The sequence below is a fragment of the Falco naumanni genome, chromosome 12 (assembly GCF_017639655.2).
Source record: "Falco naumanni isolate bFalNau1 chromosome 12, bFalNau1.pat, whole genome shotgun sequence".
NCBI classification, from domain to species: Eukaryota; Metazoa; Chordata; class Aves; order Falconiformes; family Falconidae; genus Falco; species Falco naumanni.
The window spans coordinates 27,260,795-27,273,762 of record NC_054065.1 but is presented as its reverse complement, the minus strand read 5'-3'; the positions used below and the strand labels follow the sequence as shown (position 1 = coordinate 27,273,762).

Here is a 12,968-nt window from a genome sequence, read left to right as displayed (position 1 = left end):
CTAAACCACTTCAGCATCCCTGCAGTTCAAGAAAAAAATGTCGTTAGAGACTACCTTTTAGTGCATCTGAACAATCAACTTGTAGTTACTGCGGTATTACTTGTAAAAGCAGCCATCTGCTGTAGAAGCCTACATTTATTTTATTGTAGCTCTCAAATTCTTAAACATTAGGCAAGCTGTAAACAAAATAAAACTCTTCCCCAGTTCTTCCCTAACTTAATATTTTGACTGTTAGCTTTTCCTCGGTGTAACTAGAATGTTAAATATTAGCTCTAAAGGAATGTTTGAGACCTCTTCAGTTTATATATAAATATTTTTTGATAAACATTTAGTGTTTTACAAACTAATGTAGACTTTTTGAGGGCGAACGGTTGAAGTTGAAAGCTGGTGACGGTATCGTGTTAGTTGTTTAAATATTGTATGTAGTACTCTGCAAAGAAAGTGAAAAAGGCACAAAATGAAGGCAAAGAAATTACTATTGCAAGATCACATTCAAGAAAAAGAGATAAGACTATATTCTTTTACTCAACTTCTATGTAAAAATCGCTTCTAAAGACTTTAGCAAGATACCACTGAGTTAGATACTTACAGTAACCTCACATGTAAATAAAACATCGCACGTAGGGTTCAAAGCGGTTTGGAGTCCAGTGTTTTCTTTGTTATAGTGTATAGTAGTAAGCTGTTACAGTTCTGATGAGGTCAGTTTTATTCCAAGTTGTATGAAAGCCTAACAGATTATGAGAGTGGAATAAGAATAGTTCTGCATTCTCAGTATTAGTTATCATTGCTTGGTGGTGTGAGCTCTTTACAGATAAGACACTTCATTCTTTACTCGAAGCAGCTGTTAATAGAGGAATTTTCTAAGTTGTCTGGTCTTGCATTTAAGTTTTTTTGTTTTAGTTTTTACAAGCTTGATTTAAAAAAAATCTCTTGCTGCTGGCTTATTAATCTGCAAATACATCCCTTTCTTTTCCCAGGAAACAGTTCCCATGCTATACACAGCAGATACTAACGGAGCACTGTAATGAAGTGTGGTTCTGTAAATTCTCCAATGATGGCACTAAACTAGCAACAGGATCTAAGGACACAACTGTTATTATATGGCAGGTTGATCCAGTAAGTGTGCGACTTGCATTAAAATGTGTATGACTTGTCTTTCCCTTCTCTCTCTGCTGTTCTCTCGCTAGGCTGGTTTGGTTTTTGTAGGAGAGGCTAACATGTACTGCAGCCCACCAACTAGGGTCCTTCTCTGGGATTTAAAAGACTGAAGATCACTGTCAGTGTAAGTTAGTGAAGGAGGACACTTGAAAACCTGATGCCAGAGTGAGGCTTGAACTGTTGGCTTCTCTGGGGCAGGAGCTTTGTGTGCCCCTAACCAGTACATGGGGTAGAGTGGGCTGGCGCCCTCCGGGCGAGCTTCTCAGCTTGAAGGCCTTGAAGCATTGGGCGAGAGTGGAAGGAGCATGGCAGTGAGGAACCTTTCTTCTAAATCTTGCCAAGAGTACTTCTGATCTATGTATGTGACTAACTCCTTTCTGTTACCTTGTTACTACTAGTACACCTGGATTTAAATTACCTGTTTCATCATTTATTACTTGATTTCTGAGTGATAAAATGGTATGTGCTAAACTGAATCAGTATACCGCTTCATGCTAGTGGCTGTTGTAAGATTTGCCTTAGCTTGAGATGGAAGATTTAAACGCTTGTCAGAATCCACTGACACCTGGAGGTATACCCATCCATTTTCTTACGGACTGTGGTTTTAGGTGCTGATACAGTTTCTCTTATGAGAGATCCTACAGTTACAAGATCTATCTTTCCTACCCGTATCTATGCTTACGTAAATAAAAAGGTTGAGCAGTGAATCTAAGACTGTTTTATTGACTCACAGAAGTGATATGAAAGTATGTCCATATATTTCATAACAATTGAAAACTGAATAAACTTGAACATATGCACGTAATATTTGAAGGTGTTAATGCTTGTAAAACACTATCAGAAGCAAACAGGTTTTTAATCACACAACTGCAAACTGGTATGCTGAGTAGAAGCTGAAAGGTTTTTGCAGTTCCTTGCTGGCTTTGGGTAGGATTTGAGCTGAGCTTAATCCTTTTTTTTTCCACTGCAGGATAGGAAGCCAATAATTTGAGTCCTTTTTGCTATTAAGAAGATAGGAGAATTTAAAACCCTGTTCCATGTGCGTAGTTGCTACATAGCCCCTGAATTAATGGCAAGTGCTATGGATTTTTCAGGCATAGAACTGTTGTGGTTGGTTTGTTTGTTACTGGACCCAAGAGATGCAGAGCAGAATAAGCTGACTTGCATTACTTAAGAAATTATTTGTATTTTTTTAACAGAGTAATCTTAAGTAAGTTAAGGATCAAATGTTCTTGCTGTTGACTTCTCAGTTCATTGTAGTGGTACTTCCTGTTATATTGGTGGGATTTAATACCCAACATCTTGATTAGTACACTTTATAGTGAATTGTTAGCTACTATCTGGTTAATCAAACCAAATAAATGTTTTGTGAGCGTTTCAGACGAACCTTGTTGTCCAAGGATTGCTAAAAGAACAAGATCTCTGATAGATACTGGGAAAGCAGTCTCGTATAGTTTTCTTCTGTATTTGAGTACTTAAAAAAATAAATAAAAAAAATTGAAACCATTTCGAAGAGGTGGATGCCTAAATAAGATTAGGGCACATAACTCAAATGGTTCACTTTCATATTTGTCAGAGCATGCTTCTCACATGTTCTGTAGCAGTTGATAATGTCTTTTGAACCATAAGTTTAAACAGGTTTTCAAGGCTTTAGGTATTCAGAATTATTCTAACCTCTATCTATAAACTACAGGGAAACATCCAGCCAGCTCTGGGCAGTTGACGGGAGACCACTGTTTTAAATGAACACTTTCTTTTTGTACACATGCTTCATATGTGTGATAACCTATTTCTCCCTTTTTCTTCCATCACCCCTCTTGAAGTGTAATGACACGGCTTCTGTGTGTTTTCTTCATTTCACACCATGAATTTATTTCTTTTTCGAAGCTACATGTCTAAACTGTCTTAACCCATGCTTCTGTTTTCATTTTCATTTGTCCATTTCAAAGCTCTTACTCAGCAGCATTAATAACACCTTGAGAGATCTAGGTTTGTGTGGAATGCATTATTTGACTGTTAACTAAGTGTGGGAGAAGCTCTAGAGCACAAAAGATAAGCACAGTAGGTGCATCACCTTATCTGGTTCTTTGATAGAGCTCTCCTTTAACTTGTTCCTTAAGGAAACCTTCTCTTTTTTTTTTTTTGCACTTTCTAAAAACTGTTCACAGGTTTTTGGCTTTTCAGCCAAGGAGCTCAGCTATGGCAGAGTTACACTGATACCTGAATAGTTGTTTCTTCTACGTAACAAGAATCTGGGAAGCTACATGTAAGGGATAGAAGTGCTGAGATTTCTTTTGGTGGTGGGTGAGAAGCAGATTGACTAAATTTAGGGATGTTTTCCTGAAATACCCTTGACTGCTGCCTTAGAGCAAAACGTGATATAGCAGTTTTGCTGTACTTGGAGAGAAGTATGAGAGCAGCATGAGAAGGAGTAACAGCTGCAAAGTTCTATCATTAGAAGGGGAATATCCTATCTCTCTTGCTCCTTATGAGTCTCAGATTGATGCAGAAGTGACAGGCTACTTTAATCCTGATGTGAAAAGAAATGTATCGGTTGCAGGCAAGCTCCAGGATGTGAAATGGTGTCAGGCATGATTCGGTTTTGTTGCAGATCAGTTTATTTACAGATTCAGCAGTGTCTAATGTGGATCAGGAATAATAATTGGAATGGAAAAGTGGCCTTGAGGAGGTCCATTTGTTTGCCCATCTTTCTCTGTGCTTTGAAAATTATTCTTCACCTACTTTTTTTTGAGGAATTTGGGCAGAACCATCAAAGCTGCAGGTTGGCTGAGTCACCAAATCCCTTGCAGCTGATCCCAGGAGAATGTCCTTCGTGTCACTCATCCTCTGTTGACCATGTTCTTTCTCTTTAGAATCAAGAGGTGCTCTGCTGATGAATATAAAACAAAAGATGGAGAAGGGACAATTTGAGAAGTCAAGCTGTATTTTCAAATGAGGAAGTGGGAGGTATAAACATCCCCCGTGCAGGGGGAAAAAAAGCGGGGAGAGGGGGTCCACTTGCCCTTTTCTAAGAGGCTTCATAAAAATTGTCAGTTTAACAAGCTTGGTTCTACATTCCATACATTCATGTTGTTGTCAAGAGTCAGTACTAATACTGTATTGAAGCATGTTTGTGTACTTAGGAGGCCAATTTATGGTTGTTTCACAGTATCTGGCTGTGCTATTTCTGTTGATAAGCTGCTTGAAAGTCAAGTTCCTCTGACAAGGCAGCAGTGGAGCAGTTGCAGCATAACGGTGATACAAGATAGTCTGTGTGAGCTAAGTATGTATGCTTCATTCACTAAATCTGGCAGACAAGATGCAACAGCTTCTGTAGGCAACACTTCTGAAATAAGGACACCTCTTAAGGAAGCTTTTAAAAATATCTTTCTGGAAAACTTTGTTCTTGAGCGACACACAGGAGATACACTTGAGTTTATAAAAACGTTGGCACTTGGAGGTTTTCCCTTCTCAGCGTATGTGAAGGTTTTGGTTCTGTTTAACCATAACAGGCTTCCAGCATGTCTTTACTTTTAAGAAAGTAACTTAATCCTACAAAATACGGGTAATAGTACTTTTCTGTTGCAGTAAATGTAGAGAGACGACACTACAGAATTCTTCTATACTAAAGCAAGTGTAATGTAACGTACAGCTCTGTATGCAGTGGTGTTTTGTGAGTTCCACATTCAGAATCGCAAACTACGAGAACAAAAGTACCTACAAATGTTCTTGTTCTGCACGTTGAAATTTAGAAGCTTTCATTTTATGATCCTGCCCTGTAAACTAGCAACTGCTTTTCCAGTAAGAACCTATTCATATGTCTTATAAAATGCAGATGCCAAATTGCTTAAAGCAAACCTGCTATGCTGTACTTGAACACACAGTGTGTGTGAAATCTAGTAGGAGTTCATTTGCATTGTCTCAACAGAATCTCTCTTGTTTCAGGATACTCACCAGCTAAAACTACTTAAGACATTAGAAGGTCATGCGTATGGTGTCTCTTATATTGCTTGGAGTCCAGATGACAACTATCTTGTTGCCTGTGGCCCAGATGATTGTTCTGAGCTTTGGCTCTGGAATGTACAAGTAAGTGGTGACTAAGAATAAGAAATGAAACTTTGTGGTCAGCCTGCTGCTTTTGCTTCAATATCCAAATAGCTTAAGCATGAAAGAAGTAATTTCCACAAAATTGTCGTGCAAAGGTGTGAGTGTAAAGAGATGCTGTCTCCCTGCCCCCCTCAATTTGGAAAAAAAAAATACTCCGGCAGCCTACAAATTCTGTACTCCGTTTGTACAGAACTGAAATTAGAGCTCAAGTCTAAGTGCCTGGGACTGTGCAGCAATTCTGGTGTGGCTGGTTACTGATCATTTCTGAGAGGGGGGTAACGTAAATCCCTAAGACACTGAGAGCTACTGAAAAGAATAACAGTAATGAATCAAGAGAAACAGAGGGCAGAATTGTTACCCAAGGGGAGTAATTCTGTTCACTGAAGGTTGTAACAAGTAGCATGAGTAAAAGATACAAGCTGGTTTTACTCTGTGTAACCCTCCCAGTGATGTTAGCGGAAGATCCACAGAGGCTTAAATCTATGATTTTAGGGCTTCATCTTTCAGTCAGGCGCCAGGGCACTTTGCCACTTCCTCCATGAATTTGAAGATCTTTTTCTACTGTTGATTTTACGGGCACTTGAGTTGCTATAAAAGCTTCCCCTGCCTCAGTTGTGGGCTGCATAGTCTTTCTTGTGCTGCCTTGGACTCTGAACTAATTTAGTTTCCTAAAACAAAAATGTTCCCTTTTTTCACCCTTGGAATGCTTTTCTTCTGTTTAATTGACTAAATTGGCTCAGCAAAGAGCACTAGAGCTGGCACAAGGGAATAGAAGAGAAGCTCTTATTGTTTTGACAATGGTAAGCCACTCATTGGCACTCTGTCTTGTGAAACAGTAGTATTATAAGCTAGGGATGAAAGCTCAATTTTGGCATGGAGAGCTCCAGCTCAGCGAGGAAAATGTTCTAAATACTCTGACACTACCAACTTTTTTTGGTTTTGTCATCTCTATTTTCTTGTAGTCACCTCTTGACTCCTGGCTTTCCATGTTTGTTTCTTTATTTTCATATTGCTTTTCTCTTTTATGTGTTCTTCTAGCTTCTCTTAATTGTTCTCTTTACTTGTAATCTTCCAGTTTTCTGATGCACCAGCTAGTCCATCCCTCTTGACTTGAGGGACAAAAGAAATTGTCCCAAATCAAGTCTAGGGTCACTGGCGATGCTGAAGTAATTCTGCCTTTTTACTGCATTATTCATGGGTTTGCATTGCGTTTTAATAAATGTGTTGAAATACACACTTCCAAACGCTATGCATGTCAGATAAAATTATTGATGCCTTTTGGGGAAGGAGTTCTGGTTATAAGGCCTTGCTGCCTTGGTTTATTTTTCAGACTGGGGAGCTGAGGACAAAGATGAGCCAATCTCACGAAGATAGTTTAACAAGCGTGGCCTGGAATCCTGATGGGAAGCGTTTTGTCACAGGAGGTCAGCGTGGACAGTTCTATCAATGTGTAAGTTCTCCGCATCTGTCCCGTTGGAAACAAAACAAGAAATGAAAGTTTTGTCACAGTCAAATCTGAGGTTCATGTTTTTTGTGGTTTTTCATGTGTCTGTACGCTAAAACTTCCGATCCTTTGAATTCAAAGAAGCAATACATTAATGCAAGGATTTCAGCAGCACATCTGTATGTAGCAGTCAAAAGGGTTCAAGCATCTTTTGTCTGTCTAAAGGAGGATTTGTGGGCTGGGTATTTTTTTTCTTAGCTGCTCTAGAAAATATACTAATATAAAGTAGTGCCTTTGTCCACAAATGTTGTTAGTTCCACAGAATCTTGACTTACGTCTTTCTTAGTTTTTGCATGCTGTCTTTGCTTAGTGTAAACAGAAATTTGAAACCCTCATTACTTGGCTAGCGTTGATTTTAGGTGGTGGTCCACAGTCTTGCCCTACTCGTGATTGTCTGTCAACTGAATTGATGCCCAAAATAATAGCGCAGTATGCAAACCTCACTCCCTGCAAAGGTGAGCTCTGTGACATTACATGGATTGCACGTGTCACGTACGGGAAAGTGAAAGGGATTCTGAGCTCTCCAGGACAGATAGCTACAAAAGCCCTTGATTAAGACAACCAAGTCCTAATTCATAAGTCCTCTCTTTTACAGGTTTAAGATTGTTTTCTGTAGCACTTGTCTGAACAGAAGGTGAAAAAGATACTTGTGTCACAACTCCTCAGAAATCTGAGACTTAACAGTTCAATGTTTTGTGGTTTTTTTCTCTTCTGACCAGGATTTAGATGGTAATCTCCTTGACTCCTGGGAAGGGGTGAGAGTACAATGCCTTTGGTGCTTGAGTGATGGGAAAACTGTTCTAGCATCGGACACACACCAGCGAATTCGGGGTTATAACTTTGAGGATCTTACAGACAGGAACATGTAACTACCTCTTTCTTTGGTTTTGAATTCCCAGTTCTTGCTGTCAGGAGAAGATTGAGGAAGGGTTTGTGGGGCAGGATGGGAAATAAGTTATTAAAATGCTGTCAGTGTTAAAAGAAGAGGAGAATTAACATAGGATGAGAATTAGTGAGTTCCAGCAAAAAGCATTAGAAGTAACTTCCTGAGCACTGGAGTAAGTTTCTGGTGGATGTTTTGACAATTCTGTCATCAGGAGTTGTTGTCTTCTCAACTACTGGTGTATCTTAGTAGATCCTGCCTTGAAGTTAGAAGTTGAATTTGAGGTCTGAAGTCCCTTTTGGTCTTGGGATTTGTCATAAGTGTAAGCAAACTGTTGCAGACTTGGCTTGTACTGACATATAGACATAGCTAATTTAAAATTCGTAATTGTCTTTTCCTGATAATATTACAAAGACAGAATGTGCCTTTTGTCTTGGTGTTGCATCATTATTTGGTTAAATGTGCTCTTAACACTGCTGTGTCTTATCATTTCAGAGTACAAGAAGATCACCCTATTATGTCGTTTACTATTTCAAAAAATGGCCGTTTAGCTTTGTTAAATGTAGCAACTCAGGTGAGTTGGTGATGATAAATGGAAATGCAAATAAACCTGCTTGCAGCTACTACCTGTTTGTAAATACTATGATGCGAATTGGGAGTGTTTGTTATTAACCAGTTGTATTACACTAATATGAAAGCCTTAATATTAATAAATTTAGCATAGTATTCTCTGACCAGAAGGCAATCTTATTCTTGAGACTGATTTTTTTCTTTTGACTTATTTATAGTCAAGACTTTCATACTATGAAATATGTACTATTAAATGTTAATATCTGGCTGTTGCATTGAGAAGCTTGGTACAGCAAGAATTGTGGCAGGTTGATGTGTCTGGGGGCATGAGAATGAGAGTTTTTATTTATTTCTATTTTTGGAACCTTGGGTAAAAATAGGAGCTTCCTGAATGGAGGGGACTACTCATTGGAAGTTTAATCCAGTACTAGAGTATATTTTCACTCTTGATCTAGTAACAGTACTAAAGTTGGCTGAAGTAATGTACTTTCATCATGTTTAAATTTTTTTTAGTGTTTCAAAAGAATGCAATAAATAATGTTTAATGATAAAATAACATTCTTTATACTTCATATTTCCAGGGAGTTCACTTATGGGATTTACAAGACAGAGTTTTAGTGAGAAAGTATCAAGGTGTTACACAAGGATTTTACACAATCCACTCGTGTTTTGGAGGTCATAATGAAGATTTCATCGCGAGTGGCAGCGAAGGTAACATCATTCCCCTTTGTGCAGAAAACTGGAACACTGTATCCTTCCTATACCTTACTCTTACAATGTTGTTGTTACAGTCTGTCATCTATAAAAGCAAGAAAACTGGTCCATTAAGTAAGCTTGAGGAGCTCTGAGATTGTGGGATACTTCAAGACATAATTGCGTGCTAGCAGAAAGAATTTTTTGAGAGGATGGTAGTAGCAGAAAGTATTAATGACTCCTTTGTATTGCTCCTGTGAAGCAAAAGCATCTACACAGTTTTCATTAGAAGTGGGTGGGGTGTTCTTGAGGCTTTTTCTTTTTGTGGTATGATACTTTGGCTTATGATTTGAATCAAATATACTTCTGGGGAGGGTAACAGCTTCATTTGCCTGTTGAAGATACAGGTATGGTGAGGTTATTTTAATTTGAATAGACTCATCTTAATTACAAATGGAGTAGTCTCAAATTAAGCAGTTGTTGACATAGTCTGGTGGGGTTTCTTGGTGATCAAAGGCTTTGTGGTATGTCTTTATTCAACTGTCTGTGGCAAGAATAGAAATTAGTTAATAGTTTATATCTTGAACTGGTTCAGTTCTGTCGCTGGTGTAGTGCCATCACCTCCCATGGAGGTCTCTTAAGATTCAGGCCTATGCAGGGCAAAGAATTACACTTGGAGTATGTAAGCAATCACTGTTAATACTAAGTAATTCACAGCTGTTAGGAAATAAGTTTGGCCAGGACATTTACTACTATCCTTTTCTGTAATGTACCAAGTATGTCTACAATAAAACCAAATTTCATCCTCTGACCAGACCCAGCGGAATATAATGACTGAAGGACAGCACCTCCAGTCCAATCCAGCGCGAACATCTCTGCGTGGTTGAACAAGGTTCTTGGTTTGAGACCCGAGTACCTGAAAGTTCAGAAATTGTGTCCAGCCGTACTGATGTGCACGTGTAGATACTACAGTGCACCAGTCCTTCCCCCTCTCCATTTATTTTTTTATCTTCATTGCCTAAAAACTACTGAGCGGTAGCTGAAACTGATGGCCCACTATTTAGATTTGGACTGTCTGAAGCTGTTCCCTCTTTGCACTGAACTGTTGCAAATGTGCGTACTGAGAAAGTCCATTTATTTTTTAAAACAAGCAAACAGAAGGAAAATAACAGATCACAGTGTCATAGCCTTCTTAAAAAGGAATAGCTTGATTACGCTTTCATAACCTCTTAAACTTAATATGTCTTGTCAGCTGGGTAGGCTTTTTTCTAACATTTGCATTAATAGGAAGAAAAATGAGGTCTCTGAGAGGGAGATTGACTGCTGCCTTAATCTAGCTAACTTGTATTTTCCAAAACAAAATACAGGCAATCTGACAAGCACCGAAACACTGGTTTGTGCTTAGGCTTTGATTCTCCCAGACAGCAGAGGCTTGTGTGGCCAGTGTTTAAGCAAAGAGTAATTGATAATATTCAAACAATTGATAATTGTTTGAATAGCATGGATATGTAGTCTCTTGAAACTCTTAAGTGGAAAGTAAACACAACCAGAACATTTGCATCAATACAAGTATATATAAAGGTGTTACACTCAAATGAGCTGAATCAGCAGAAGATAATTGACATATCACATGGTTCCATGATGCTATTCTAGCAGGTAGGTCAGAGAGCAAGTTTATTTTGTAAGGGGTTGGGAGGAGGAATGGAGGAAGATCGGTTTGCTTGTTAAGCCTTCAGAATGACATCTACATTAAAACCTTTCAAATAGATTAAAATACTTCCATTTGATGTGCTAGACCCAAGTACCAGGCTTTTGTGTAATACTAGTGATCCATACTTGTTCGGTTCATATAGCTCTGTCTGGAATATTCCAAAGATGTTCCGAGAGAGGTCAGCCCACAGGCTTGTTAAAGGCTGCTGGTCTGCAGTTGGGAGATGGGGGGAAGGGAGCAAAACCCCAACAAAAGCTACCCCCGGTTGCTTATTCCTAAATATGATTGGTTATAAGGCAGTAGCACTTCTCTAAAAATTGCAGTGGAGTGTGTGACCAGCTCCCTGTTCTATTTCTAGCATGTTGCTAGAATTAAAAGTTTCCTATCACAAAACAAGATCTGTAGCGTTGTTTATTGCATCGACTTTAATATGTACAAATTCATACCTTTTAAATACCGCACAAGAATTAACTGTTGTCAAGGGCAGTAATAGCTCACGTCTCGAGACACGAGTCTTTGCTGCCTGCCCTCATTTGCTCTGTTTGCACTTTCACTGGAATGTTTTAGGTCTTCAGTATAAAGATCTATTTCATAAACTATAGAGCTGTGGTCTTATCTAGTTACTTATCAACAGGTGGTGGTTGTAAATATTTTGCCTAAGTACTCATGACTTCATAAGGCATGTACTAATCTGTAAATATGATAGATTGAGGGGGAAAAAATGTGCAAGACTTCCTTTTGAATAAGATTCAAACTCCATACCTATAAGAGTAGCGTGGTTTCTCTCTTTAGTCACCTCTTGCCTTATCTGCATTGTTATCAAATGGTTTTCTTCAAATACTAACCGTAGTAGGCTTGCAGGTGTTAAAAGGGAATGTGCCTCTTAGTGAAAGGGCTTTACCCATATTCCTTTGATCACATTTAGAAGAAAAACTGTTAGCGCTATTGCACATTCAACAGACGTGGGGTTTACACCATTGACGGGGTTTCTTTAGCTGCTGAGAGCTTGTGTGGAAGTGGTTTGATACGACAGATTGGTCTGCGCGGAACTATGTTTCTCACTGTGGTTTTTTAAATGCCTATTTTATTTAGATCACAAAGTATATATCTGGCACAAGCGTAGTGAGCTGCCAATTGCGGAGCTGACAGGGCACACACGTACTGTTAATTGTGTGAGCTGGAACCCGCAGATTCCATCCATGATGGCCAGCGCCTCTGACGATGGCACTGTTAGAATATGGGGACCAGCGCCTTTCGTAGACAACCAGGATATTGAAGGTAAAAAAACTCAGCGTGTGTGTGTGTTTTCTAATCACTAAAAGCTTACATCAAGGCGAGTTGGTTCAATGGATTTTCTTTACCATAAATAGGATAGAAAAGTGCTTTGAACTCTTGGATTAGAATCATTAGTTTTACTCAAAAAGTTACTGATTTTTTAAATTTTTTTTTATGTATGGCTGTTGATTTTTATCTAAGTTGCTTATGCTTGTGGAATAAAAAAGAAACAGTTGGTTCTTCAAAAATGATACTCAGATTTCTGGCATGTCTCTGTAGAAAACTGTGGTGTTACCAAGACCTCAGGATTATCTAAACTAAGTTATGTAGACTTCTTAAAAAACTTGCCTCCAATGCTTGAGGCTTAATAACATACAATGTTATTAAAACTTAAATAATGCATTCTGACCATACTGCAAATTGAATAATGCTATTAAAATACTTAACAAAGGAATCTCCAAAGTCTGGAGAGAAGGAAGTTTCCCACTGTAAAACCGGCACACAACTGATTCTTCCGAGCCATCAGCAATCATCTGTGTCCAGGAGACACACAATGCAACTTTTTTTGCTGCCAGAATGCACGCTTGTTCCCAACCCTTCTTACCTCCTGCCGGAATTCTTTTAACGAGATAATTACGGGGGGGGGGAGGTTGTTCTGCAGTTGATACACTTCTGTCATTTCATGTTCAACCTTGTGGTAAAAATTTACAGTAGATATTAAAACAAAATACATCATGTTCCATTGCCACAGGGCCTCGTGGATACTAGGTGAGGGCACGAGTTCAAGGGGAACGTGGTCAAAGTAATCAAAGAGAAATCCGTTAAGTACTGTCAGATAACACCTCTAGTTCAGGATGTCCCTTAGATGAAAATGGCTGGAAGTTGGAAGGGTGTTAGGAGGAAGAATTACCTCCCCTCGCTGCTCCCTGTGCTTTCTGATGCACCTGCTTCTGGTCTTGGACTAGGTGGGCCTGGCCAGTCTCCTGTTTGTAACACCTTGAATGCTTCCATAAGGAGTCAGAGCCTATCCTCCAGCTGGTTTTAGCTGTGGTTTTGTTTGGTTTTCT

At 39.0% G+C, this 12,968-nt stretch overlaps 1 protein-coding gene across 3 annotated transcripts in view; it reads left to right on the top strand.

Annotated features, from left to right (window-relative positions):
* Nucleotides 1–12,968, top strand: part of WDR26 (WD repeat domain 26) — a 31,357-nt gene that overhangs the window by 14,650 nt on the left and 3,739 nt on the right. The window contains exons 7-13 of one of the 3 annotated variants that reach the window (XM_040611392.1): nucleotides 978–1,116; nucleotides 5,104–5,244; nucleotides 6,596–6,715; nucleotides 7,489–7,634; nucleotides 8,148–8,226; nucleotides 8,804–8,933; nucleotides 11,719–11,904. In XM_040611392.1, coding sequence (XP_040467326.1) covers nucleotides 978–1,116; nucleotides 5,104–5,244; nucleotides 6,596–6,715; nucleotides 7,489–7,634; nucleotides 8,148–8,226; nucleotides 8,804–8,933; nucleotides 11,719–11,904 — 941 coding nt within the window. Of the gene's footprint in view, nucleotides 1–977; nucleotides 1,117–5,103; nucleotides 5,245–6,595; nucleotides 6,716–7,488; nucleotides 7,635–8,147; nucleotides 8,227–8,803; nucleotides 11,342–11,718; nucleotides 11,905–12,968 lie in introns of those variants that run through there. The other 2 variants (XM_040611391.1, XM_040611390.1) reach the window with 2 other exon arrangements.